General features: G+C 35.5%; 2 protein-coding genes across 2 annotated transcripts in view; one reads left to right on the top strand and one right to left on the bottom strand.

Annotated features, from left to right (window-relative positions):
* Window positions 1–12,732, top strand: part of LOC136812182 (tRNA (34-2'-O)-methyltransferase regulator WDR6-like) — a 48,210-nt gene extending 35,478 nt beyond the window's left edge. Inside the window, exons 16-22 of the mRNA XM_067068664.1 lie at window positions 15–80; window positions 385–859; window positions 1,425–1,659; window positions 2,540–2,711; window positions 3,503–3,646; window positions 11,030–11,177; window positions 12,163–12,732. Coding sequence (XP_066924765.1) covers window positions 15–80; window positions 385–859; window positions 1,425–1,659; window positions 2,540–2,711; window positions 3,503–3,646; window positions 11,030–11,177; window positions 12,163–12,232 — 1,310 coding nt within the window. The 3' untranslated portion in view covers window positions 12,233–12,732. The remainder of the gene's footprint in view (window positions 1–14; window positions 81–384; window positions 860–1,424; window positions 1,660–2,539; window positions 2,712–3,502; window positions 3,647–11,029; window positions 11,178–12,162) is intronic.
* Window positions 12,733–13,934: 1,202 nt separating this feature from the next.
* LOC136812147 (coadhesin-like) lies at window positions 13,935–17,770 on the bottom strand. Its single transcript, XM_067068618.1, has 6 exons — window positions 17,733–17,770; window positions 17,375–17,497; window positions 16,534–16,932; window positions 15,014–15,979; window positions 14,607–14,771; window positions 13,935–14,063 (listed from the first exon to the last, which is right to left on the bottom strand). Exons 2-6 carry the CDS (start codon window positions 17,421–17,423, stop codon window positions 13,996–13,998), a joined length of 1,647 nt encoding a protein of 548 aa, XP_066924719.1. The 5' UTR covers window positions 17,424–17,497; window positions 17,733–17,770; the 3' UTR covers window positions 13,935–13,995.
* Between the last annotated feature and the right edge of the window lie 6,476 nt (window positions 17,771–24,246).

The following is a 24,246-nucleotide window of genomic DNA, read 5'->3' as shown; positions in this document are numbered from 1 at the left end:
TCTTTTTTTCTCAGTATCGGAAGGAAGAGAATGGTTAATGGCAACTGGAAGTGAAGATACAACTATCAATTTCGTTATCTGTATGAATTTTATTATGTTCCTCTCAATCGTCCTTATTATAAACCGGTGGTGAATCACTCGGCTGTACTGCTAATGTTTTAAAAAATTGATCCCACGTTGGATCATTTTTCAAGATTTTTTTTGCTTAAGTTAGATACTTTAGTTATCCGGTGACATAATATATCTCCACTTCTTTTAGCCTTTCGTAACCAAACCCCAAGTGTTCATGGGAAAGAAAGGAAAATTTTGACTTTACCCAGTATTCAAAGATCCTGAGATTTATCGTAGTGAGTATCAAATTAATAGTTAACTTTCTTATTATAGATAAGGAAAATACAAACACGACGGAGCTTATACACACCGCAGTCGGGCATATTGGAGGCGTTAAAGACATAACCTTTATGCCATCCTCACAAAACTCATCTCGATTATCTGGGAACCTTATTTCGTGCGGATCTAGAACATCCTTGAAAAAATGGTACCTCGATTGCCCGTCCTTCATCAGTCGGTCTACCATTTTGAAAACATGCTTTACAAATGGTGACCATGAAGCTTCCCTTACTCCCTCTACCATTTTACCGCCTTTCAACAAAAATAAAACAGACTTGTCTTGTTGCCTAGCAACAGAAATTTTCAATCCCGAAATGAACCCGAAACAGTTGAAGTTGAGAACGGGTGAATTCATTGACGACATGCGTTATATGAGTTGTGATGTTTGGCCTTTACTTGATAACGTAAATGAAAATGTGTCCGAAGGAACTTTCGTCTGCGCATGTGCATGCTCAGATGGCGCTGTCAGGTAGGTGTGGAATATTTCTTTTATTACTCTTTATTGGTTTAGCGTTTTGACACAAATCGCGCTTCCCTGAAATAGTTCGTTCGATGGGGGATCCGACGATTCAGACAAAATTTATATGCTAAACAAGTTTTTTTTAGGTTTGACCAATGAAGTAGAAGCCCGAACGAAGGGCTAGAAGCGAATCTCTTATGTAGGATTACTATCCGGTGATGGAGAGTTCTAGCGCCAAAACTGAGCTCGGTCCAGACCATAGAATTTTAAAGTCCGAAGGGCTAAATGTAAAGCTTTTGCTGAAAAGTGTGCCGTGGTTAAGTAGGAAATCCTACCTAAGTCACGTGACATTACAATAGGATTTCAGCGATTGACCAATCATAAGTTTTTCAAGTTTTCAAAAACAATAGCAACAATATTTTTTCCGGTATTCACTTTTTTTGCCTGCGATGGCTTAAAGCTCGACATCTAGCCTTTCGGGCTTTATAAATCTATGGTCCAGACTATGCGTATTAATTTTTTTACCAAACTGTCACAGTTCCACTGAAGATGTTGTTAAATTTGTCAATTTTAGGATATATCTTTTTGATGGACATGGTATAGAAATGATCTCGCTTCTCGGTGACAAAAAGCATTGTTTCCAAACTGTCAAATGGCTCCATGTGTCACGTGACCACATCGTCATGGCAACATCAACTGACGGCCATCTTTCCATGTGGAATTTGGAAAAGATTTTTGAAACCTACAGACAGAAGTTAATTGATCGAAATCAAGAAAATCAAAATGAAATTACCGTACTCGGAGAAAAGGTGGGCTTTTTCTTCTAATTTATTGGGCCCTTTTACGTTAGCCTTTTCAAGCGACCGTAGTGCAGTGGTAGAGCATTCGGCTACGGTGCGCAAGGTTGTGGGTTCAACCCCCAGCTGGGTCATACCAAAGATTCCTAAAATGTACTTGATGCCTCTCTAATTGATGCTTAGAAATTAAGAGAAGGATCAAAGCAATCCAGGGAGAAAGAGTGACGCACTCCCCTACCTTCAGGCCTTCAGGCAGATAGCTATCGAAAGTGAAGCCTGCGGGTCGCCTCTGACTCAGACTTACTTACTTTACATTTGCCTATATTGCCGTTATTTTTTGTAGCTGGAGTAATGAGGACTGGTTTAAAATAAAACAGGTAAGAAGGGTAAACTTCCTTTCAATCAAAAAAAAACCCTAACCCGATAATGATTTACTTTTCCTCCTTAGCACGTGCCATTTCCGTCTGTGATCTTTCTTTTAGACCATGAAACGGAACCGTCACGTATGAACACAGTCTTAATATCTCTCAACTTCATTATTTCTTTGAATGACCGGTCGACACATAATTCTCTCAGTCAACGACCCAAACGATAAAAAAACCTGCTTTTCATGGCGTATAATCAAATTTGCTGACGATTGTCGTTCATGCGGACGACATGATGAATTATTATGTTTCAAAAAAATATTCTTATTCATCTTAATGTTTTAAAGATGAAATTTGTAACGTTTGGGAAAGATTCTTCAGAAAATTAGGATGAAAAAAGAAGGGACTATTGCTATTATTAGCCCTTATTAAAATTTATGAGAACATGTAAAATTGGATCTGTTTATCCAAAAAAATTATTTCTGTTTTTGTAATCATGCTTCCCTTCTTGATGCATTTTTTTGCAGGTGACTTCAAACCACGTCAATAAAAACCGATTCAAATTCCACGAGCTGGAAGAAGCAGTGTTATTGAATACCGACATCGTTTCTGGTGAAGCATTGTTGTGCTTCAATCATAAGATTCACCAGTCTGGTATCAATTCAATCGATGTTGTCGTCAACAGTCATGCTAATAAAGGTAACTTTTCTTCAATTGTCAGTTACTACAATTGAGGCAAAATTGAGGGTTCCATATGTGAGTTCTTTAACCCTTCGAGCATCTTGGAGGGGGGGGGGGGTGGAGAGGAGAGGCTAACTTTATTTTTGGATCGAATTCTGTAATGTAACACTGCGCGACATTATTTTTCGGGCGCATGATTAATTTTTTGCTGCTGGTTTTTTTTTTAAAGTGTCAGATAATGCTAGATGGCAGCCATATTTTCAGTAAAATCAGACGAGCGAGCTCCAGTAGTTCCAGTGTTCAAATTTTTGCAAATCATGTCTAATTATCCATATCTATCTCTATTCAAACCTCAAGTCAGTCTTGAGATATTAAGGGGGCGTCGAACCCCTCCCCCCTCAACATACTTCCCTTAGTAAAAAAAGTCGGAAGATGCTCGACGGGTAAAAGGGTCTGGATTCTCATATTATCTATTCTCTCTAATGATTGTTTTTTATCAAAATATCAAAAGCTAAAAATAATGGCAAATTTTCGGAAAGGTAGGTTTATTATTATATTTCGTGCATTTTACGAGTATATCTTCATTCCATTCAAATACTTTGAAAGATGGGATTGAGGAAAATAAATGCGGGGTTTAAGTGACTAAGTTTCTATTTGGGCGGGGTCAATTTAAACCGGGTATTGGCAGATTATTGTTCAGGACGTGCTATAACCCTAGGTAAATTTGATAAAAGATACTGCTGATGATGGTGATCGAAAACAAAAAATACAACAAAAAGGTCTCATGTTCTATTTTATTTTATTTTCAGAAATCACCTCACTGATTGTTGCTACGGGTGGAGATGATAATGCTCTTTCCATCACCAACATTCAAGTTGACCTGTCACGTGATTTAAAGATGACGTCATTAAAAATGGTAGAAACCAAAACTGCGCATGTTTCTTCAATAACAGGTGATTTTATGACTTTATGAATTTCAGAAAAAATTGTACATTTTTCCCATCGCTGCTTTACCTTTAAACATCTCCTCCTTAGTGTGCACATATCAACACTTAAGGGTGCAGTCGCCCTTAAAAAGTTTTATTGTTCCCGTTTCATATCAGACACATATCATATCAGGACAGTGTCTTTCTATTGTTATATTATGCTGATATAAGCAGAAAATGTTTTCTTTTCCTCTCTTTCTGACCAATCTTGCTCCTCATCCGTGTCAATCCAATGTGAAAAGGCTTGTGAATCAAAATTGATGATAAGCAAACGATATCACTCTTATTTAAAAACAAAACCTTTAAGAGGACTGGTGATGAATTTTCAAGAAAAAATTTGTAGGGTATCTTTCAACAAAAAATTTATGGTTGTGCGGTGAGAGTTTTGTCGCCAGCCATAAACGTTTTCTTTTATAAGAACATCCAAAAATTTTGAAGCCTTCGGATGTTCTTAACTTTTTTAAGTTTCAAGCCTAAAAATGTTCTTAACATGTTCTTATTTTTGCCATTTTTTGAGTATTTTTGTCTTAACATTTTGGCCAGCAAAATCTCATGCTCTTATATAGTTTGTTCTTATAAAAAAAACGCGTATTCGTGTATTTTACAGCCTGGTTTAAAAAAAGGCCATTTCGCAATTCTTGGGACTGAGGATGAAAAACTCGATCCAAATCGTTGATATAATGTTAACACCCATAACCGGTCAAAATGCCGAGTTGCATGGACTTGTAGGAGTTCCGGAGTTTCAATGTAACCGTTTTGTAAAGTATCGAATAACCACGTGACCACTTTTTTCGGACACCTGTCAATTTTATTGATTATTTTATTTAATTGGATTGGAAAGGTTCAATTCAACACTACTATAGACCTTTTCATAAATTACGTCTCAAACATCACTTGCCTCGTATTCAAACAATTACCATGGTGATTGTGACCCTTGAGACATTAAATGATTCTTTTATGAATATAAAGTAGTTTTAATAAAACCCGCTGGGAGTAAATCACCATGACAATAAACGAGGCAAGTGATGTTCGTGACGTAATTTATGAAAAGATCTATTAGATCATGAGATTTTGTGTGGAAGGGGGGAGGACTTCAGATGCCCCTAAAAACTTTTAGCAAAAAAAAAAGAAAAAGAATTGATTGCGTTTGAAGGGCTTTAAGATATTGCACTTTGTAAACTCATCTGAAATTTGGACACGAACAACTTTTGTACAGAACACTAACGTTTTAAAGTCTGTCTCAAAAGTATGTGGACACTTTAGTTTTTTGACATTTTCTCGGCGCCCATTCATGCTATGTTAGAAAGTTATACACCGTTGGAAAGATATTCTTGAGAAGAATTATTTAATACATTGTCATTGAAGATTTTCATAAAATAGAAATTTGAAGAAGAAAATTTACGATAAAAAATTCTTCTGTTTCAAAAATTCAAAAATGTTATTGCTTAGAATATTTGAACCTTGCTGATTTCAAATCTGTGTTCAAATTTTTTGTATCTTTCTCAGATAAGAAGTAGAAACACTGCGGAGCAGGTCATTTTTTCTGATTTTGGTCATTTTTGGCCTTAAGGCCAACTTCAGAGTGCTGTAACTTTTTACCTAAAGGTACGAAAGATCTGAGTACAAATTTGAAATCAGCAAGGTTGAAATATTCTAAACAATTTTATGTCATGATTTTTGAAACAGTAGAAAAGATCTTCATTGTTTTCATCTTCATTTTTCTTCTTCATATTTTTCATTGTTTCAAAAATTCTTTTATCCTTTAGATTATTTTCCTTGGAAATGGCTATCCAGTGGTGTTTAGTTTTTTGAAATTGGATTGATCCATGTTGAGAAATTCTCAAAAAAAAAAAGTTTCCACATTTTTGAGAAAAATTTTCCCAGCCTGGCACGCAACGTTGTTTCAACGTTCATCTAACGTTATATGGATATGGACGTTATGAACATTAGATAAACGTTGAAAAAACGTTGTGTGCCAGCTGGGTTAACACTCCTTATCGCAAATTACTTTCCACATATGATTGAGTTCATTTTCTTGGACAGCATTCTAATAAATAAAGGATTCATTAAATCTTCTGGCCAAACAACGAAAGTACCATCTTTGTTTATTACTGGAGACTCAGCGATGTGATCATCTACAACAATAATAATTGCATTGTCCAATGTAAAAGGAAGAGCGCCCAAATCTGGTTTTATGCTTTTGTTATAAAAAATCATGTGTAACTTAGCACCTCTTATTTTCCCAATGGCTTTGATAACTTCGCTTGTTGATTTTTGATCTTCCTTCCATACAAGTCTTGGTTCTTTTTCCAAAGATTTTAAACTGTATGGACCCCAGTATGGCTTACTTGACCAATCGCCAACCACTAATACGCGGTAGAATGTGACAGAAGAATTAAATTGTTTCTGTAGTATTCCTATTGAAAAACCAGAATCAACATTTTTCTGGCCAGCAGTTTGGTTTTGTCTGAAGAAAGTGATTGACCAAACAAAGATATTAACCTCCTTTGAGTTTGACACGTGACAATGGTACTGGTTTCTCGTATATTTCTGAAACCAATCGTAAGACGGATTATTTATAAGGTCCAATAGAATAGAATGAAGATGTGGATTGAAAGATAGCGTTTCAAAGTTAATAAGCAGATATTCAATGGGTAAAAGTTGGTTATTGAGATTTATTAACCCGAGGTGATGTAATATTCAACGAGGCGAAGCCGAGTTGAATATACATCACCGAGGGTTAATAAATCCAATAACCAACGAAAACCTATTGAATATATGTTTTATTATATACCTAGAGGCAAAAACGAAACATTATATATGTCAATCGTTAAGCGTTTCACATAAAACACTCCCATATAATCGAACGTTCGAATGTTTTATTTTTTAATTTTTTAATGACTTTGAGTCATAAAATGTGTTCATGAAATTGACAATAGATTTATTTTAATGAATTTCTTTGATATAACAACAAAAACGACAAAAAATCAAACTTTGAATGCAAAATTTGAAAAAAAAATTCTACCGTGGTATAATAGCCATGGTATATCAGGAATTATTCAATGGCTGTTTTTGCCTACAGGTATATAAAAGCAGACAATGTCGAATTTATGAATGTTCAGAAATGCAGAAAGTTGTTTAATCTTAATAAAATCTCCCATAGAATCTTCAACCCAAACGCTATTCAGATTCCAATGATAAATGCTTAGCGTGGTCTCCCTCTCCGGCCCAGGGTTAACCTCAATATCTCCGGATTTAAAATAAGGCATAAAAATATGAGTGTAAAAAGGAAATTTTGTAAGATAAAAAAACTACAGGAGGGATTAAGCTTATGATATTTCAGACGTAAAATATTGAAAAACCCGATGCATGCTCTGTATTGACTAAGACTTCCCCCATGACAGACTCCGATCAACAACCATCAAACAACTTGACATAAGAAATTTACGATGGCCCCGAGGTTTCTCCACTTCTAAAAAAAGTTCTGAAAGTTTCAAGAAGAGAAGTAAAAATTTAAAGAAGGGAAGTAAATATTTCGAGAAGGGAAGTAAAAATTTTAAAAAGGGAAGTAAAATGTCTTTAAGTATTGAAATTGTGATTAAATTTCTACATTGGCGAGCTGCCAAAATGGTTTTAACCCTTTTTAAATTGTTTAAAGCACAAGACAACGTCTAAAACACGTGATCCTACAACAAAGATTATATAAATATAAGTACTCTCCCAAAGTGTTTTTATAATTTATGAAAAGCTTTATAACTTTTGCTTAAGGGATAGCTTTAAACGTTTAATCACACTAATCAACATAATTGCCATTACAAACATCCTCTGGAGTCTGGTAAGGGGTCTCTCTGTAATAACAATAAACTTTCTACGTCAGGGGTTGTAATCAAAACCACGTGATATTTTTGTCATTTTTTACTTCTCTTCTTCATTTTTCAAAGCTTGAAAGAGAAGTAAAAAAATCAAGAAGAAAAGTAAAATTTTCAGTGAAGTAATACAAAAAAATTACTTCTCTTCTTAAAATTTTTACTTCCCTTCTTCATTTTTTACTTCTCTTCTTGAATTGTCTTTTTCTAGAAGTGGAGAAACCTCGGGGCCATCGTAGAAATTTTCTCTTAATGCTCTCTAAGCAAAAAAATAAAACAAAAAAAGAAAAAGATAATTCCGAAAAAAGTTGTAAAAAATTATTTAATACATTGTCATTGAAGATTTTCATAAAATAGAAATTTGAAGAAGAAAATTTATGATGAAAATAAAGATTTTTCTTCTGTTTCAAAAATCATGACATAGTTATTGCTTAGAATATTTGAACCTTGCGGTTTTTAAAGTGTTCAATTTTTTTTATCTTTCTCAGATAAGAATTTGAAACACTGAAGCTGGTCATTTTTCTGATTTTGGTCATTTTTGGCCTTAAGGCCAACTTCAGAGTGCTGTAACTTTTTACCTAAAGGTACGAAAGATCTGAGTACAAATTTGAAATCAGCAAGGTTGAAATATTCTAAACAATTTTATGTCATGATTTTTGAAACAGTAGAAAAGATCTTCATTGTTTTCATCTTCATTTTTCTTCTTCATATCCATGTTGAGAAATTCTCAAAAAAAAAAAGTTTCCACATTTTTGAGAAAGATTTTCCCAGCTGGCACGCAACGTTGTTTCAACGTTCATCTAACGTTATATGGATATGGACGTTACGAACATTAGATAAACGTTGAAAAAACGTTGCGTGCCAGCTGGGTTAACACTCCTTATCGTAAATTACTTTCCACATATGATTGAGTTCATTTTCTTGGACAGCATTCTAATAAATAAAGGATTCATAAAATCTTCTGGCGAAACAACGAAAGTACCATCTTTGTTTATTACTGGAGACTCAGCGATGTGATCATCTACAACAATAATAATTGCATTGTCCAATGTAAAAGGAAGAGCGCCCAAATCTGGTTTTACGCTTTTGTTATAAAAGATTATGTGTAACTTAATACCTCTTATATCCATGGCTTTGATAACTTCGCTTGTTGATTTTTGATCTTCCTTCCGTACAAGTCTTGGTTCTTTTTCCAAAGATTTTAAACTGTATGGACCCCAGTATGGCTTGCTTGACCAATCGCCAACCACTAATACGCGGTAGAATGTGACAGAAGAATTAAATTGTTTCTGTAGTATTCCTATTGAAAAAGCCATATCAACATTTTTCTGGCCAGCAGTTTGGTTTTGTCTTAAGAAATTGATTGACCATACAAAGATATTAACCTCCTTTGAGTTTGACACGTGACAATGGTACTGGTTTCTCGTATATTTCTGAAGCCAATCGTAAGATGGATTGTTTATGAGGTCCAATAGAATAGAATGAAGATGTGGATTGAAAGATAGCGTGTTAAAGGTAATGTTTATTATCTTTTGTCTTGCTAACCAGTTTCCACTTTGGGTGCAGAAAACAGAGTTACCTTTTTGGCATAACAAAATGATATTATATTTGTCTTGTGTCACTTTCAGTTTGTCTGCGATTATCGATTTATGTGTTATTTCTTTCTCAGGGTAAATATAATAACTGAAAAACAGTAAGGTTTGCTCTATTTCATCGTTACTCCGAGGAATATTTGACAGAAGATTCAAAATGTCGTTATCGTCTGTGCTTGTCATTGCCAACCATTCTGTCTCCAGAAATCGAACATAGTTGTCTTCAGTTTGTAGAATACAGCGGTCTTGAATGGGTGAATAAAACCATACTTCAAAACAAGATGTTTCCAGTAAAGCTTTTACTAAGTACCTTAGCTGCATGCTTTGATGTTTAATAGATTCTTCTATCCAGTCGACTCCTTTCCATTGCTGGTAAATATCAATGTGAGGAATGACGGTGATATTTTTTCTCTCCACACACAATATTGATTGTGAAAAAACTAATCTGTTGTTTGCAGTTAAAAGTAATAGCCATACTGGAATGGTTATTACTTGAATATTTTCCATTTTTTGTACAGCGAGAAAGTATGAATGTCCCAACTGACAATGATGAAAGTGTCACAACAAACTTGCTCTTTCCTTTAGAGGACGGACAAACAGTAGATTATTTTTTATACAATGAAAGTCAATTACTATCATTAGACAGCTAAATAGACTACACGTTTTTTTTATAAGAACATACCTTCGAATGTTCTTTCTTAACTCGTTCTTTCTTAACTTTGTTCTTATTTTCGCCATTTTTTAAACATTTTTGTTCATTTTCCTAAGAAATCAGGTGTTTTAGAGTCCGCAAAGCCTTAAAATGTTCCTAACTTGTTCTTTATCATTTTGGACATCGAAACCTTATGTTCTTATACATGTGTAGCAATTAAATCAAACGCTACTTAATGTGTGTAGAATTAACTTTAAACAAAAACATTTTTATCATTTTTATCGAAGCCTTCATTATCGAAGTCAGTTTCCCAAGTATTAAAGTTAGTCTATACATCTATCTAGCTGTCTAATTTTTCTTTTAGTCTGCGCCACAATTAGTTTTATGTGGCGTGACATACTGGACAAATCAATCTGCCCCAGGGTGCAATACGCAGTCTCAATAAGGACAAAATACATTCGCCTGCTCTGCCATTCAATCTCCTTAAAGAAGATAGTAATCGGACAGAAATTCTTTGAATTTATTTGAATTTCTTCACCCATTTATGAAGTTGTTTGCTCCCTGGGGGGGGGGGGGGGGTACTAGGGCAAAACAGATTACGGGGATGTGCCGCTGGTCAGGGTACTTTTTTTTAACCTCCACCAGTCCCAGGTAGGGTCGCAAAAACACCAAAATAGAAAAATCAGTCCCACGTAGGGTGCCTTTTTTGAAAAATTTGGTGAAAAATTTCAGTCCCATTCAGGGTCACTTTTCTCGCAAATTTCGGCAAAATTTTTAAGAAAACGAGTCCCACGTAGGGTCCATTTTTCGAACCTCAGCGGAGCACACCCGTCGGCCGGCAAGAGTAGTACCTCCCCTCCCGGGTGTTTGCTAAGTATGTAAAAGCAATGCAAAATATTTTCGTACTCCATTAAAAATGTAGACCATATTTTTTAATTATGTTAAAACACTGTAATGTTTTCGCAAGCTCAGCACATTTTTAAGGGATGTGGGAACTTACATGCTTTTTGACTCAATTTTCCCATAATAACAATGAATAAACTCTAGCCTGTATAAGAGTCTGTGTATTACACAGTAATGCAAGTGTATATTACAATAGAAATCTCTTAGAAATTCCTCGAGAGAATTCTATTGTAATACTCCGAAACAATCCCACAATGCATCACTTTTTTAGAAAAATCAAAAACTCTGATAAGGTCTATTTGAAATTTTACATTTTCAAGATTTTCTTTTTTTAAAGGAGTGAAATTTTCGAACGCTGGCAATGACGTGATATCAACAAGTGTGGATCAAAAGATCAAGTTATGGGATGCTCGAAATTTGAAATTAGTCAAAGAATTGTTCACTGATGTTGCTGATGTCAGCAATCTAGAAACGTGGCAGACCGAGTGAGTTGTCATGAAAAAATTAAGATAAGCTTTCATATTCATGATATTCATGACGTAATGTTTTCTACGGAAATACCCCGGTTTTAGCTAGTAGTGGCAAATTTAAACTAGACAAAAGTTGTATAAAATTTGCCAATACTTGCAAAAACTGGGGTCTTTCCGTAGAAAAGATTACGTCATGAATATCATGAATATTACTTTAACGACTGCTTCGTTTTGAAACGATTACCTAGAAAACTAAATTATTTGAGTCATTAAAGCGATATTTTATAAAACCGAGGAAAATTCTTATGAACTTCCCTCGTAATCAATTACCATAGCAATATTTTGAAAACAAGGTAAGAATTGCTTCTGACGTAATTTATGAAAGGTCTATTTAATGAGAAGATAATGATAGGTTATAGGGTGACCTTAATCACCCCTCCTCTCGTAAGAAGTCACTGAGTGTGAATTTTCGTCACAGCTGGAAGAATAAATATCAACCAAGTTATCAAGAACCCAAGATACACAAAAGAAAGCGGAACAGAGTTGAAATACTTTAATGTTGAGCTCATCCGCGAAATTTCAAGATTTTGTGGAGACCTAATTTCGCGGATGGCACTATCGGGAGAGAGTATTTTCACGATTTTGTGCCTTTAACTGCCAAATCATGCATGTTGGTTGTTGAAATGCACATTGTTAGCGCTTCTTTGATACCAGTAAACATTTAAAAAGTGATTTATTTTACATTTTCAGTTTACATTTTCTTCGAGTTTTTTTCAAAAATATTTCACGGATAAGGCCTTTTCAAATTTACATTGGGACTTAATTTCGCAGATGACACTACAAGAATCATAATAACCTTAATCATAAATATCCTTAGATTGAACAGATAAAATGCATCTTATTTTGAGGATTTTACCTAACTTTTTATTTCGAACACACTGTAAAATTCCAAAATATCGGACATTTTTTGAGCAGGTTTTGTTTTATTTGTTTTATTTAGGGATGAATTAAACTTGATCATCACTGGGTTTGGTTTGGAAATTATCTCTCTCAAACTGGATGAGTTATGACACCAATAGAATCTGATAGTGCAAGAAAATTAGTTTTGTACTTTCTCGACTTAATAAGAATTTTTTTCCTTTGATAATTTTGTAACTAATAGTTTCAAAGTATTTTTACATTAGGAGCGAAAGAATACCAAATGCAATCCCTTAAATTTCGTTATGAAGGTTTTTTGTTGTGAAATTTTAAATTTCAAGAGAAAATTTCAAGAGATCGCTCTTGGCTGTGTCTGCTTGCAGTGGTCTTTGAGGAAATCGTTTCGATTAAAAGATACCACTTGCTAATGTGTTTTCGACAGGAATTTGATGCAAGCATTTTTTACTTTTTGTTATATATACAAAATCGTTTGGCCTGACTTAGGAAATGTTCATGTATCGAGGCTTGATATGATATTGTCGCTAGCATAGGTTATAGAAATGATATTTTTATCTTTTATGTAATGTAGGAATTTTTTTATATACACAAAGGTAAGATTAAGATGTTGGAAGAATTGAGATTAAAGACTCTTAATTTTTGGAAAATCCCCATACTTTCTTAGTCTACCTAAGTTTAGCGTAAAATGACCGTATATGTGAAAAGTGATAAATCTAACGAAAGCTTTTAATGTGATAATTGCTAAATATATTCTATTTAATTCTAAAAATTCTACCATTACATTTTCTTATAATATCTCAGTGCTGCAAATAACGGCCGGTGACCGGTAATTACCTTTTATTTCGTAGTTTCTACCGGCCATTCTGAAGCTCAGTTTTTCATTTTGTCCTGTTAAGAGCCATTTTTAAAAATCTTCAGAATAAAGAAAGTGTGATACCTCACCCTCTTAGATTTTGATGAAATTTTGACCAAATGATCTATCACACAAGAAAATAAGACTCTGAAAATTTCACTTTGATATCTCAAGTAGTTTTACAGATATAGCGTCTCAAAGATAGGCTACTAAGGGAAAATTGACCCCTAAAAATCACTCTGGTGAGGAGCAGATTTTGAAAGCCAATGAACCTTTCTTTAAGTACATTAGAAAGCTGATTTACAGTGGATTTCAAGAACTTTTTGTAGGGAATCAGAAAAAATCAAATTGAGTCTCCAAAATTTTCCCCGAAAATCTTTAGCACCTCCTATAGTGGGCAGAGGGGTATCAAGCCCCCCCTTAAAAATGGCACCCCCACTCTTTTAGCTCAACCCCCCTCTTAAAAATGAAAATTCCTCAACCCCCCTCTTTTTATTCAACCCCCCTCTTTTTCCCAGGTTTAAGTTCAACCCCCCTCTTTTTTTCGACCTTTTACGCGCAGACTCTTACAATCTCTAACTATAAAGGTTGAAAAAGCAACATACTCCATCAAGAGTTGTTTGTAGAAACAGAGTTTTTGCGTCTTATTTTCTTGTGTGATAGATCATTTGGTCAAAATTTCATCAAAATCCAAGAGGATTAGGTATCACACCCTGAAGACCCTTAAAAAAATGGCTCTTAAAATTTGAAGATTAGAGGCTTAGATAAAATACTTAATAGCGCTTCTAATTAAAAGAGGAACAGTTTTTTAAATTAAAATAGGTGTTTAGCCAATCTAATAATCCAATAAGTCAATCTGTAATAACAAACTACAATGATGGTTCCGCCAGACCCCCTGCTCGTTACACGCGAAAATTTACCGGCCAACTGAAATTTCCCTATTTGCAGCACTGTATCTAGTAAAATGTTAATTTCAACATAAATTATTTTCTTTCAATTTCAGTGTTAATTAAGTTAAAAAAATTGAATTTGTTTGCTGATCATCTATTGGGCTGGTCCAACCGGAATTGGTCCTCCTGGTCCAATTGGTCCAAGTCCACCTCCTGGTAGTGCTGTAAAAGAAAAACCATCATTAAGGTAAGTTTTCTTACGTCGTTATGGGTAAACTATTTTTGTTTCATTATTTTTGGATGGCCTCAGAATTGATTTGAGGATAAAGCTACTTAAAAAATCCTAGCATGATTTTTATTTTAGCTTCTCAAATACCATAAATACTAAGGACCTTTTGAGTCTGATTACAAGAGTTAGATAAATTTTCTTCACATACTTCATTTTTGGTTTGAATTTCTATTCAATCCAAAAATAATAATGACTTTTCAATTAAAGGTTTTATTTTTACATAAGTGTTCCCGTTTCATATCAGACACATATTTCATATCAGGACGGTGTCTGCCTATTGTTATATTATGCTGATATATGCAAAAAAAATTATTTTCCTCTTTATGACCAATCTTGCTCCACATATGTGTCAATCCAATGTAAAAAACTTGTGAATTAGGATTGACGAGTAAGCAAACGATATCACTCTTATTTTAAAACAAGTGAATTGAATAATGACGAGGGAATCTTCGATCTCTTAAAAAAAATTGACTTACTTAGGCATTTTCCATGTCTCATTGTAAGGCCTGGCATGGAACATCTCAATCGTTTAAATGCACATTCGTTAGCCATTGTCCATTCTCTACCGGCGTTGTTTCGAACACAAACTTTCCCTTCAATGTCTGTTGGTAAACACTTGACAGAACATGGTAGTGGACCGCCTAGGAAATAATATAGCCAGAGTGTGATATCGTGCCAATATACTTAATCGTAGTAGAATGTATTAAGAAGGAAAACGCATAACCTTATGTCATTATAAGTGAGTTCTTAAACTAACCAAACTGTAATGTATATCTGTTTTCCTGTTTACTTATCAAACTTTGTATTATATGGTACGGTTGTAGATCGAAAAAAGAAATGTTCGAAATAGACTTTATGAAAAATTCAAGAAAAAAATACTTACAGTTTAATGTTATACAGTTTTGAAACTCAATACGAGCTCCTTGACATCCTGCAGCATTGATGTTCGATCCTTCATAAACACAGCGTCTTTGTCTGATTCTTTTTGGAGCAGGTGTTCCTGATGGGCGGCATTTTGGACAGGGCGACCAAGAACCCCATTGGGTCCAGACAGGACATCCTCGAATCAAACATGATTTGCTTTCAACTTTTCCTTTGCCACTACATCCAGTTGTTCCCTTAGGCGGTGATGTTCCAGGTACAACACAGATTTGGGCCCTGTTTTGGGAACCGCTGCCACATGTGCGACTACATCGACTCCATGGTCCCCAGATCCAGATTGGACATACTTGTGTATTACATGCTCCCTGTTGGGAAGATACTCCAGGACAACCAGAGACGACAATATTGGTGCCAACAGCTACACATTTCCTGGCTCTGATCCTGATTCCTCCTCCACAAGACTTGCTACATCTACCCCAAACACACGTTTTCTTACACTGATGTTGGCATGATATTCTCTCCTCGCTTTTACCAGGGCAGTGGAATCCAGGAAAAGGTAAACAGACTCGACGTCTTACTCTAGACCCAGTACCACAGGGTTTATTTGGTGTTCCACAGTCACTCCAAACACCCCAACCTCCCCAGTTTCCTTGACATTTCTGGCATGTTCTTCTCTCTGTTGGATTTCCACCACATTGGCTTTGGGGAGCTGGTTTACCATTAACAGTACAGCGTCTTTGTCTAGTTTGTACGCATTGTGTCCATGAGGACCAGTTTTGCCATTTCCCTGGACAAGCAGCTTTCTGGCATGTTTTGGTAGAGAACCTGGGTCCAACACATGGTTTACCGCCGTCAACAGGGCGTGGTTTGCTACAAGTTCTATATCTTCGTTGAACGCCTTTTGAACCACATCTTCCTACGCATGCACCATATTTTCCCCATGAACTCCATCCGCCGTCCACTGGCTCTGTTAAACGAAAATAGAATAATTAAATTACGATAAAAGTTTAATACTCAAATTGCTAGTTTCTAGTTGCTAGTCACATATCATTCGTAAAGATCAATTTTTCAGCTATACAGTTGATTGTTTTTTCACCGAGATGAGGCTAGTTAGTTTAAACTTTATTTTTGATTTTCATTATCAAATTTAGTAAAAATAGAGCTCTTTCTGGGAGGTGGAGGATATAGTGTCCGGGGTAGTGAAAGATTTACAAAATTTGCCTTGTCCGGGGGGTAAACTTACTCTGTTTGGGGGTAATTTTACTCTGTTTGAGGGTAATTTTGGTTGTCCATTGGGTCAACTGATGCTTGTCCGGGGGGTCAGACCTGCCAAAAGTCACAATGTTTGAGGGGGGGGGAGTAAATTTCCAAAAATGTTTATATTATAACCATATTAACCCAATATTCAAAATATTCAAATTTTTTCTGGAAAAGTTCAAATGAAGAACGATACAATAATACCGCCCGCATGAATGGAAAATTATAAGTAACTATTATTAGCATTTGGAGGAATATACTTACTAGCGACTCTGTAGACGAAGTTTTCGCCACATTTTCCAGCGCATTCAGTTGATCTTGGACCACAACTTCCATCTTTCAGTCTCGCATCTACGCATCCTCCTTTGGAGATACCATGTCTCGTAGCGTCCTTTGGGTGACCTGCCCAACATTCTCCATAGAATTGAATAGCAAAATATTCAAAGCCTTTTGCTTTTGCAAGTTGACTGCATCTACAGACGAGTTCTTTCAATGATTGTCCGTAATTATTCAGGTCGATCAATTGACCATCACCCTTCTTACTGTGAGGATCCATTCTGTTTAAAAGTTGTGTTGTCAGTGCACGCTTTGGAACGATATTATCTTTGAAACATCCAACTTTGACATAGCTTTGTGGGTTACATTTGGAAATGTGAAGTAGACCTGGATTGAGATAAATGTATGGTTATGTGACCGATAATGGATCTTTCTTCGTCATTAAAATAGCTTGCTTGCATTTCTTATTTTCCAGCTTCTAAAGGTTAAACCTCTCACCGAATTCACTTAATGACCTTTCACCATCGAAAAACAATGAAAACATCGTGATTAAAAACAAGGATGGGCCATAAGTAAAACTAAGTTTGCGAGGTTGATTTGAGGTTGACCCAAAAGTTCCCCTTTCCTTCGCTGTCTATCCGAAGGTAAGGAAGGGAACCACTTCTTTGTCTAGGTTTCTCCACTTACCCTTGACCATTCTCTTTTAGTGCTGATTATCAAGCAGAGAAGCATCAAGTACAATTTTGAGATCTTTGCTTTGACTCGGTTTAGGAGTCAAACCCACAAACTTACACCACACCTTTTTGCTACGGCTATAAATCAAACCTACCTTGAACCAGTGTTGCGCCCATCAAAAAGATGGCGATCGGAAACTTCATTTCGTTCACTTTTCTGAATAGCCTTGTGGATAATTCTGCAGATCTTTACGATTAGTTGTTCGAAGTGCTTCCACCTGTTTGGTTTTAGAAAAGGAAGAAAATTTTGAAGGACGAATCTTCATCGCCTTTTGAAGTGTTTGAGTTTACACACTTGAGTTCCGTACGTTTGCCAAAGGTTAGGGCAAAAGAATCTTCCTTTATTTACAAGCATTTTGAAATCTGTGAAGCAGGAAGAAAATTAAAGATATCCACCAGAAGATATAGCTTTCTTACTTCACATTTTGGTAAAGACAAAACGTTTCAATTTACCTTTGTTTTTGCTTGGATTCTTTACTTCTTCTTCTTCTTCTTCTTCTCTGTTGAATTGTGATTTTTACTCCAAATTTCTGCGCATTTTATACTCAGCTAAACTCCACCCCTTTTTCAAATCTCATCAATTGATGAGGAAGTTGAAAAACGTCATTTTTGCATTCCTTAAAAGGAACTTAATTTCCTTTTCCTAAAGAGATAATTGAATTGAATAAATTAATGACTTTTTGGGGTAATTAATAACGGTTGACGTTTGATATTGTTTCGCTTGCTAAGCAGTTTTCTTCAGTCTTTACATGAGATATTTGAAAGTTGCAGTCGTTTGTTTTGACAAATAAAATCTGATATGTATGGGATTCCAAATTCTAATAGCTTTCAAACGCTTCAGTGGGAAAAGATCTTTTGGGCGATTTCTCATGTGCTTCCAACAGGGTAATGAGCTCCTTGACAGTAGCTCCGGGGGGGGGGGGGCAGTCAGGCAAATTGGCCGACGGGTATGTGCGGCGGTTAAGGGTATGTTTTTCAAAATATCAGAAATGCACTGTAAGGGTGGACTTTTGATAAATGGGTGGAAATTTCAGCAAATCTAGGAAAAATTGCAAATTTTTGCTCGAAAATAGTTTAAAATTTGAAAAAAATGCAGGTATGAATTTCGCCGATTTTTTTCTGCACTGTAAAGGCGATTCTAAAAGCCAATTTTTTCGCCGCACATACCGTCAGTTTGTAAACCCACTGCCCCCCCCCCGGGCAGTAGCTTATGTTGGTCCAAGAAAGTCGCGAAGTACCAAAGATCTGTAGATGGTATTTGGTGTCTCTCTGCTTGATGATCAGCAACCAATGAGAAAGATTAAGGCTAAGTGGAAGCTATCTTACCTACCTTCGATAGTAGACAAAGAAAAGTCATGCTAGAATTAGAAGCCATGTGAGGCTTTTTGACAGCTCTTGCTTTTCGTTCAGATCCCAGCCCCACCCCAGGAAAAGACAGAAAAAAGAACTGTTTCTTGATCAAACACAACAGTACAGAATGAACTTCCATCAAAATTATTAGTTCCTTGTTTTTTTAACTCATTTTCAAAAGCATGGAAGAATGGGTTGGCAAATATAAATTTGCTGGATCATTAGGATATACTACTTGCATCTGCATAAGGGAAAAATCGTGACAGTTTTTCTCGTAGAAAAGAAAAGGAATTTTACGGATAAGCATGAGAATTATAACAGTGGGATAGAGCAGCAAATTTACGAGGAACACATAATTAAAAGGTTTTCTATCTCCCCTCCCCTTAACCTTCACCCACACAATTCTGGCATCAAAATAAGTTTTCCTTTTCATAGTGATTAAATGATGCCATAGATTATACTTTACGACTTCGACAAAAATTATTGCTTAATATTTCGATTGGAATTTCTCATTACTCTTTCCTGTACATCACAAATTCTTTTTTTTCGCATCAAAAATAATTTTGAAAAACCGCAAACGGTCGATGTGAACACCTTATATGCCTCAATAGCTGAATAACACTGAAAGAATTCGATCTATGAAGCTAACCATGTTAACGATGTTAGAGAGAGACCAAAAAGAAAAAAACTGATTCAGCCACTTTTAAAAGAACCTTGCCCTCTATCTTTATATGCAAAAAATCTACAATGTATAGCAATGTGTCCTCCCGATTATTACCATAATGGCTTTATGGCAATTCCTGAATTTGGGCACAGGATGTACGGTTGCATGCAAAAAATCTATTATTTTTAGGCATTTTTGGACCAAGTTTGCCCAAAATAATTTTTGGAATCAGATTTTAAACATTATAATTTTACGCACCATTGTCCTAAAAATCCGAAAAAAAATACCAAGGCAGTCGCGAAAAATGCTCATTTTCCCTAAAAATGATAAAACTAAAAGGAAATTTCCCCAAATAAGAAAATCCGATTTTTACGGCGAAAAAAAAAAATTTCGGAAAAAACGGCTTTAGACACTTATTATAGACCCTGCAATTTCACTCAAAGTCCAAAACACCCCATTTTTAGGCAGTTTTTGGCCCAAATTTGCCCCCAAATTTTTTTTTTTCGAAAATCGGGCTCCGTCACTTTTTGGGTACTGTCGTTTGCATAACTATGTAAAAACTCAAAAAAACTAATGGGCTAATCCCGAGAAGCAGGTAACAGACGAACGGACGGACGAACGAACAGACGAACGAACAAAGGTTAAATTAAAGGACCTCCGAGGTAGGTCCAAAAAGTTTGGAAAATGAAGAAGAAAAAACAAAACTTCTTGTAGGATTTTGCTTTGATCATGCATCAAATTTCATATTAAGAAATCTTCAATCGTAGAGGGTTATCAGTGAAAAAAATATTTATTCTATCAAAAGAGACAGATTAAAACTTCATTCTGGTTGAGTATAAAATTGTCTTCTTTTTGTTGTCTTTCCAATCAGTGATTAACTTTGAACCATATCTCTCAATTGAATTAATATTTTTGAATGATTTTTTTTCACAATGATAATGTTCGAAAATTAATTACTGCTATGAAGATGTTAATATAGCAAACTTCTTCACGAAGATGCTTTTCCGATGTTTTACATTTAGTAATACTCCACTATTGAATATCTTTCCAACAAGCTCAAAATATTATTTCGCTTTATTTAATCAAAAGTTAAGGTCGTTTCTGTCTCAGCGCTGCAGATTATATCGAGACAGATTTTAGTCAATCTCGTACACGTGAGTGATTTTCACAGCTTGATTTTCTGATGACGAACACGAGGATACATAATGGCGAAAGTTTTCAGAATTAAAAAAAAACGAATTAAAGGACCATGTACGAGTTTGACACAGATAGAATTCACAAAGGTCTTAATCATGTGACAAAAAGATACAAACCTGCAAAGAATTTTCACTGATTTCATCAGAATAATTGATAGAATAATTTGTTCATTGGATGATTTCTCTAAGACGAGACCAATTTAATTTGTTGTTTTACGGGCCAAGTTACCCAGGGTAAAAAGAGGGTCGTTCGGTCGGCTAAAAATAGAAATGAAAGTAGAATTTCACATATAAAATCTCCTAAAAGGCAGCGAGGCAGCAAAAACTAGTACTAGTATATCAAAAATGCGGAATAGAAAATGAAAAGACACAAAAAGCTCGATTTCATGGATGAAATGAAAAATTGAACATAAAATTCTCAAAACCTTGGAAAAACCACCAATTAAAAGAGTAGACCTCATTCTAACCAGTGAATATAACCAAGTCAACAATCTCAAATATCTTAGTCCACTTGGAAAAGGTGACCACAGTGTACTTGTCTTTGACTTCAAGTGTTGTGCTGAGCAGAAGCCAAGTTGCCAAAAGTATTCCTACAATTCAGCTAACTTCCAGGAAATGCGACGCTTTCTTCGAGCGGCTAATTGGACGCAAGACTTTATCGCGACATCAAGCGGAAAGACAGTATGTGAGCTCTGGGAACAGTTCAAAACTGATCTAAACGATCTAAAGAGCCGATTCGTCCCGCTAAAAGAAGTTGGAAATTCCTTTTGGAAGAAAAAAGGAAATATACCGATAGGGGAAGATATTCGAAATGAAATCAGGATAAAAGATCGCCTACATAGGAAGTGGATTAATTCTTCGGATGCTGACAAGGAGTTCAATAGAGCAAAATATGTTTCGGCGCGAAACCGAGTCAACAGTATAATGAGACGCACGCGTAGAAACCATGAACGAGAAATTAGCAGATCGGCAAAGAACAACCCGAAGCGATTTTGGTCGCATGTAAGAAATCAATTGAAGTCGACAAGCCGAGTTGCATCTCTTCTGGAGTCGGAGGACAACAAAGAATCATTGAAGCATGCAGACATAGAAAAGGCAAATATCCTACAAAAGCAATTTTGTGGTGTATTTACGAATGAGCCAAACGGACAATTACCGACATTTGATAAAAGAACAGATACGATGATCGATATCCCTGAAATTTCTCTAGAAACAATAATAAGACAGATCAAGCAGCTTGACCCCAGCAAATCATTTGGACCAGATGAGATTCATCCGTTGATGCTGAAGGAACTAGTTGACTTCGTTGCAGAACCGCTGAAGATAATCATGAACAAAACATTAGAAGAGAGCGTATTACCTGAGGACTGGAAGATGGCGCATGTCACGCCAATCTACAAGAACAAGGGTGCTCACAACCTAGCCATAAACTACCGTCCAGTCAGTTTAACATCTATAGTATGCAAAATGATGGAGTCAGTGCTACGAAAAGCAATTATGGATCATCTTGTGGAAGAAAATCTTTTATCTGAAAAACAGTACGGTTTTATTGGTAAGCGATCAACAGTCACTCAACTTCTTTACTACATTGACCAATGTTGTGAAACGATGGCAGAAGGCAAAGTTGTCGATTGCATCTATTTTGATTTTGCAAAAGCGTTTGACACCGTCCCTCACAGGAGGTTAAAGAAAAAACTGGAATGTTACGGGGTAGGTGGAAGTCTACTAAACTGGATAACATCGTTTTTGTCAGATCGCAAGCAGCTGGTCAAAGTCAACTCAGCCAAATCAAACAACTAACCCTGTCGTAAGTGGGATTCCTCAAGGAAGTGTACTTGGACCTCTGCTATTTGTCATTTACATTAATGATTTGCCAGACAAAGTAGTTTCGGATGCATTTCTCTTCGCCGATGACACGAAAATAGTGAAGACTATAGATTCGGTAGAAGACTCTATCGTTGTACAAAGAGATATCGATGAAATGGAAAAGTGGTCTCAGGATTGGTTACTCACGTTCCATCCTGATAAATGTCATGTCTTAACAATAGGTAAATTCGCCAACATCAAGCATGCACACAGATACCAGCTTGGGGGTAATGAGCTTGAACATGTTTTTGAAGAAAAAGACCTCGGCATCTTGATCGATTCCGAACTAACTTTCGAGGAGCATATATCCAAACAGGTTAACAAAGCAAATTCAATCCTTGGAGTCATCAAAAGAAGTTTTAACGACTTGAGTCCTTCGGCATTTTGTACTCTGTACACCACCTTTGTCAGACCTCACTTGGAATATGCACAATCAGTATGGCAGCCAAAATTACGTCGTAAGAAAGCCTAAACAAAGCGTGGGAAAAACACCAACTAAGATACTTGACATATTAATATTGTAATTAGAAATCGGTTCGTAGAGGTCCACCTCGGGCCTGTGAGCTTGTATACATCATAATAATAATAATAATAAAAGGTAATAGCAAAATCAATTATAATTTTATTTCGATTTTTGGAATTTCGGGCCCGTAAAACAACTAATCAAATTGGTCCCGCCTTACATATTAAAGTATTTCACTCAACCCTGGTGGAGGGTTAAAATGTTTTGTTTGATTAGATCAACCAGAAAAAAACTTTCTGTCCTTTGAATATTTTCCCTGTATTTATCTAAAAAAACAGCTACAATTACAAAATATTATGTCCATCAAATAATTAATATTATGAAATAGTAAAAAACCATAAGACTTTATCACAACTTGTTTTTTATAACATTTATAAATTAATAAACTTCAAAACAAAACAAATATAGCGCAACTGAACCAAATGTTTTACCTAGTTCAACACGATTCTTCGAATTCAAGAGGAATAATAAATAGCATTTCCCTTAATTCTACAATCTATTTTGGCCAAATTATGAACATGCCATCAACCTTTAAAGGCTTTTCTGAAGAAAAAAAATTACATTATTTTATACAACCTCTTTTTTTTGTAATAACTTTAACTTTATGAAAAGAAAAACTGTCAATACTTTACCAGACGGTGTCAATCGAACAACTTCGAACAAAAATCGCAATCGAACCTAATCGAACGCAAACGAATAATTGCGATTCGATCGTCGAACGTAATCGAGTCTCAATCGAACAGCCAATTCCTGGGTAATATTCGATTGCGTTCGAGTAAGGTTCGATTGGTTCGATTGATAGTAGACTATGTTCGACTGGTTCGATTGATTGTCAATTACAATCGATTAATCTTCGATTTCGTTCGATTACGATTATGTTCAATGAGTTTGATTGCGATTAAACTAAATTGGATCACTCCGTTAGAGCTTTTTAGCGTGGACGGCCGAGCGCTTAAGTACCGGACGAAAGCGAATAAAATCTAATACAATTGAATCAATCGAATGTGATCAAACATAATCGAATACAATCGAACGTAATTGAAGCAATCGAACGGCAAATCCTGGGTAATATTCGATTGCGATTCGATTGCGTTCGACAATCGAATTGCAATTATTCGACTGTGTTCAATTGCGTTCAATTGATTCAGCGTTCAATTCGTTCGATTGACACCGTCTGGACTTTACTACAGAATAACTTTAGAATAAAAAATATTAGAATAAATAGCTAAACAGAAACAAAAAAGAAACAAAAATGTATGAAAATGTTTGCATCTATTGCAGAATGCCTTCATAGAGTGATTAGAAAACTTTCACAAAAACATGGGATTTTAGTCACTTTTTATGGAAAAAAAACACAAAGTTTTACTT

Source organism: Clytia hemisphaerica, unplaced genomic scaffold (genome assembly GCF_902728285.1).
Source record: "Clytia hemisphaerica strain Z4C2 unplaced genomic scaffold, Clytia hemisphaerica genome assembly, whole genome shotgun sequence".
Classification (NCBI taxonomy): domain Eukaryota; kingdom Metazoa; phylum Cnidaria; class Hydrozoa; order Leptothecata; family Clytiidae; genus Clytia; species Clytia hemisphaerica.
This window is presented reverse-complemented; position numbering and strand designations above follow the sequence as displayed.